At 39.5% G+C, this 4,799-nt stretch overlaps 1 protein-coding gene across 1 annotated transcript; it reads right to left on the reverse strand.

Moving 5' to 3' along the window:
* Positions 1 to 810: 810 nt before the first annotated feature.
* Positions 811 to 3,878, reverse strand: LOC116644821 (matrin-3-like). The gene is given in 5 exon segments (XM_032424699.1): positions 811 to 1,502; positions 1,504 to 2,498; positions 2,501 to 2,842; positions 2,845 to 3,105; positions 3,108 to 3,878. Coding segments are annotated over 5 exon segments (2,541 nt in total). The 5' UTR covers positions 3,649 to 3,878; the 3' UTR covers positions 811 to 1,100.
* Positions 3,879 to 4,799: the final 921 nt, after the last annotated feature.

Genomic DNA, 4,799 nt, shown 5'->3' on the forward strand with positions numbered 1-4,799 from the left:
GAGTCTTTGTGTACAGCTGTTTCTGAAGCCAAACATTGTGATCACTTCTGTTTTGTTTTTTGTTTTTTTTTGGTTAACATTCCAAACATGTATAACCAATGAACATGGCCTAGGTTTTTTTTATTGGTATTTACTTCAGAAACTTGAATCCACAGATATAAGCAGGATATTACCAGAAAGTTACAAGTAAACACAGATTATACATGCAAATTTCTGTTCACAAAGGTCACATGTGCAGGTATATGAATTAGAAGCGTGCGTCTAGATTATGGCCAAACTGTTTTTAAAATGCAGCAATGTAAAATTACATCTTGAAATATAAAGAGATGGTCTACACACTTCAAAAATCAAATGTTGCTTATACCAGAAGTATGACAGCTACAGGATTCAAGTGACAAACAATAAGATCTCAAGAAATTAATACTGCTCAAAGAGAATGGGAATATTTTTACATTTCATTGAAAATACATTGACTACTAGAATACGAAATCTAGCAGAACTTAGGGGAAAAAGTTACAAAAATCTAAAGCCAATTACTTAGTATTTCTATTACCTAAACAACAGCATGACATTAAAAGAAAACTGCACCTGCTTTTTAATGCCAATCTCATATTAATGAAGATCTCCAAATAAAAAGCAACCCAAAAAGCTTCAAACTCCAAATGAAAAGTCTGCAAGGCTCAGATTAAAATGTGGAATGTTTCAGGTGAAAGTAATAAAAATACAATTGGTTTTGTTCTTTATTGAATGGAATCAAAAGTTTTGACATTTCTTTGAAGCTTGGAACTAAATTTCATTTCTCTGAATGATTCTACATCTTTTTTCTTAGTGGTGCAAGTTGTCTTAAGTAGCGAGTCAGTCTCTACAAAGTACTTCGGTCTGTTACCATTCTGATAAAACAAAAACAATTCTTCATTAACTTAACTGTATATGTATTTTTGCTGTGACACTTAACACATGAACAGACATCTATTATTTTTCCACTAAAACAAAAGAGTACAATAGTTTTCTTCTAACTACCAGTATTGTATTTAAAAAAGGTTAACATTAAAAGCAAAGAACCATTATTTACTTTGAAATCATTAAGCTTCTTGCACATCTTAAGCTTCCTTCTTCTGCCTGTGTTCTTCTGCCAATTTATTCAGAAGTTTCTTTAATTTCTGATAATGAGGAAGGCTGCTGCAATGAGTAATATTTGCAACTTCTTCATTTGTATAAAAGAGTGAACACAGCTTACAGTAAAATCCTGTTTTAGGTATCACATAGTCTATACCAACAGGAACATTGGGCTGATATGGTCCAATTCTATACTCATCTGGGATTGTATAGTCCTCCTTGTTTTCATCACTTTGGCCATCTGCATTTTCACTTGTATCTTTGTTGGGATCATCAGCATTCTCAGCAGATTCAGTGCCTGGTTCTGTACTTTCCTCATTTTTAATTCCATTTTCCAATGCTGCTTTGTTTTCTTGATCAAGTTCCTCGATCTTGTCCACCTTTTTTTAGCTTTTTCTTTGCAGCTGCCAAAGCACTGGCATTTCCGTCTTTTTTCACAGCTTTGTCCAAAGGTTCCTTTTTCCCATCAGAAGCCACATCACCTAAATTAGCAAGATTTGTCTCATCTCCCACCGAATTGCCACTTTCTAGCAGTGCTGCTGCTTCTTCTTCATCTACAAGTAGCTCATCTTCAGATTCAAGAAGCATGTTAGGTTCTTGCTTGGCTTGGTCATCCTTTGTATCTTTTTCACCATCTTCACCTGACTTCTCTTCTTGTTCTTTACCTTCAGTTGTACTTTCAGTCTTCTGGGAACCATCAATCTTGGATTTCTTATTGCTTAGAGATTCTTTGCCATCTGGAGAATAAGATCTTTTCTGAGATTTATCTTTTTTCAGTAAGTCAATGCCTCTGTTGGGAATCCTCAGTACCAACTTTTTGTATTTTTCAGACAAGTCTACTTTCACACATCTCCCCTGAAACCAAAGGGCCTTTTTCAAACAGTGGTCAACCATTGCCATTGCATCTTCTCTGGTCTCCATCTCAATAAAGGCCTTATTTTTCATCCTCATCAGTATATAATTTTTTATTTTTCCGTAAGGCTCAGCAAGCTTGAGAACTGCACTGTCAGAATAGCCAGAATGAGGTAAATTGCTGAGATGTATCACACGTCCAAGTTCTTGCTTTTGATCAAACTTTTGGTCTGGCTTCCCCTCAGGTTTCTTTATTATTTTATACTTCTATGATAAATGAACTCTCACTGGCTTGCCAAATACTAATGCTGGTGTGGTTGTATAATAATCCACTGCAGCTTGAGCATCCTCTGTAGTTGCCATTTCAATAAATGCCTCATTAATTTTATTTAGAATCAGATGATTTGAAATGACTCCAAATGGTTCCACCAGCTGTAATAGTTGATATCTCAAGTTTTTCCCTCGTTGAAAATCCATGATGTGAACAACTTGGCTTGTTTCCACTCTGCCTTTTTGCATGTGTCTTGGTCTTGCAGGATCCCATTTCCAGCACCCAGATTTCCTCTTGGTCCAACTGCTGGTCCTCCAGGATGAAATGAGGGAGGTGGAGGTCCCAGAATTCCTGGTGCTGGGTTTGTAGACTGCTGCAGCATGAATGGATCACCCATTGTGTGTCCTGTATCATTGTCAGGATTCCATTCTGGGTAGATTTCAAGAAGAAGCTGGCATCGACGACTGTGACTTGCTCCATTGATATGTTGACTCCACTCCTTATTAGAATGAACTGGCAAATCACATATAGAGCACAGATGGGGATAACCCTTCGGTAAGAGTCCATGGAAGACTTCAATATTGCTACTTGGAGGAGCACCCTTTTTTTCTCAAAGAGAGATCTCTCTTGTAAGGGTCCAGGACCACGTCCCATTCTCTCATACTCACTGTCAAATTTATGATAGTTATGTGAGGTCTCACCAAAAAAAGAATCATCCCTACACCTTTCTCCATCTCTTAATCTGTCATCTTCATAATCCATTCTGTCATAATAACCAGATTCTTGAGAACAACTTCCATGGTCATAATCAAGCACTGGGTTGAGACTAGGACCACGATCATCAAAACTATCTCTTCTAAAGTGCTTTTTTCTTCCCAATCATCCCTAGGTACTCTGTATGGTGGTTCCCATGTAGCAGATCTGCCATCTCTACCATAACTCAATGTAGGACCTTCTTCAGTTCTCCTCCTTTTAAGCTGTAGAAGGATTTGGGGCAAATTCTCAGGAGTAATCTTGTCCTCTGGATAACGACTTGGTTCATCTAAGTCTCTAGCAGACAGACCAAAGCTGGCCAAAATGTTACTGGCCTGGTCTGCATCTCCACGGTGTTGAGAAGACAAAGGGAGTGGACCTCTACTTCCAATGTTAAATATAGACTGCAAATTATGGGAAGAAGTACTAGCAGAAGACAGTGCACTATGAGCTCCTTGTTGATTCAATGAAGAACTCATTCCAAGATTCATTAAACTAGCAAGGCGTGCAGTACCCTGGTTCATCCTTCCAAGAGATGCTGGCATACTTAAAGACTGGGTAGCAGCAGCAAGAAGGCCTATTCCTGCTGCAGACAGGTCACGCCCATGACCCTGCGAATCCCTACCGAGAGATGACTGCTGGAATGACTTGGACATTGTAGAACTATCTCTTGTCTAATTTATAGACTTAAAAAAAATTTTTTTTAAAAAGAAGGCCAAAAAGAAAGCTCAAACTAGCAAACTAGGTTAACTTTGGTTCAAAAAATGGTAACGCCAAGAAAAAGGATCAATAAGGACTGTAGAATCTTCTTCAAGCTGAGAACCAGCAGACAACTCTTAAGGAGAGGGAGAGGGAAAAGGAGAGGTAGCTCTCTCCCAGCGAGCGGGACGCGGAGGCTCCCACAGTCCACCGCAACAACCGCGCTGGTAAGACGTGGCAGCGGCAGCTCCAGCCCAAGAACCGATCGCTTCTGTTTTATGAGCGAATACATTCTTCTTTATATGAGCAATTTTGTATGGGGTTCCTTTACTTGTGATGAGGTTCAGGATATTCTATCGTAAAATATGGCATTTTGGCATATAAAATATCTTAAGCTGAAGGAATTTTTTTTAAAAAATGGCAGAAACAGGTTTACTCTGAGCCCCCCACTCTTGCCCTTCTATCCTGAAACAGATCATAAAACTATCCATGTGAAAGCTACTCTCCCTGTGCCAGGAGGAGGAAAGATATTCTTATCACCAGAGACAGGGAATTTGGGGCCAAGATTCTATGCGAACAAACCTTTATTAAACTAACCCTTATCTTCCTTGTTGCCTCTTTACCACTCACTACCCCCGGCCCCAGACCCTCTCTGTCTTGTCAATTCTACCCAAATTTATTGTTTCTTTGTCTGAAAGGCATAAAATCTTGCTCTGGTCGCTTCTTCAGGTCTTATTATCTTATGAAGGTTCCCACGTACATGTGAAAATTCAGCAAAATTTGTATGCTTTTCTTCTGTTATTCTGTCTTTCTCATTTTAATTTTCAGACCAAGCCGGGGACCCTAAGAGGGTCAAGGATAACTTTTCCTCCCCTAAATTTCCAACTCAAAAAGTCCCAACTACTACCCTATTCTTTTCCTCTATCACGGGAGCCCACGTTGTACTTTGGACTCAGACCAGGCTTCAGCGGAGGCTGGCCTTAACGGAGTAGTGTGGTGTCCTGTGGAAGTCACTGGCAGCAGAAGCAACGGTGGCGGAACTTGGTGAGATGGAAGAACACATGCGGACTTGTTTCTCAGCTCAGGTTCAGCGCCATCATCCTGGGGC

The sequence above is a fragment of the Phoca vitulina genome, unplaced genomic scaffold, assembly GCF_004348235.1.
Source record: "Phoca vitulina isolate PV1807 unplaced genomic scaffold, GSC_HSeal_1.0 scaffold1, whole genome shotgun sequence".
NCBI lineage: Eukaryota > Metazoa > Chordata > Mammalia > Carnivora > Phocidae > Phoca > Phoca vitulina.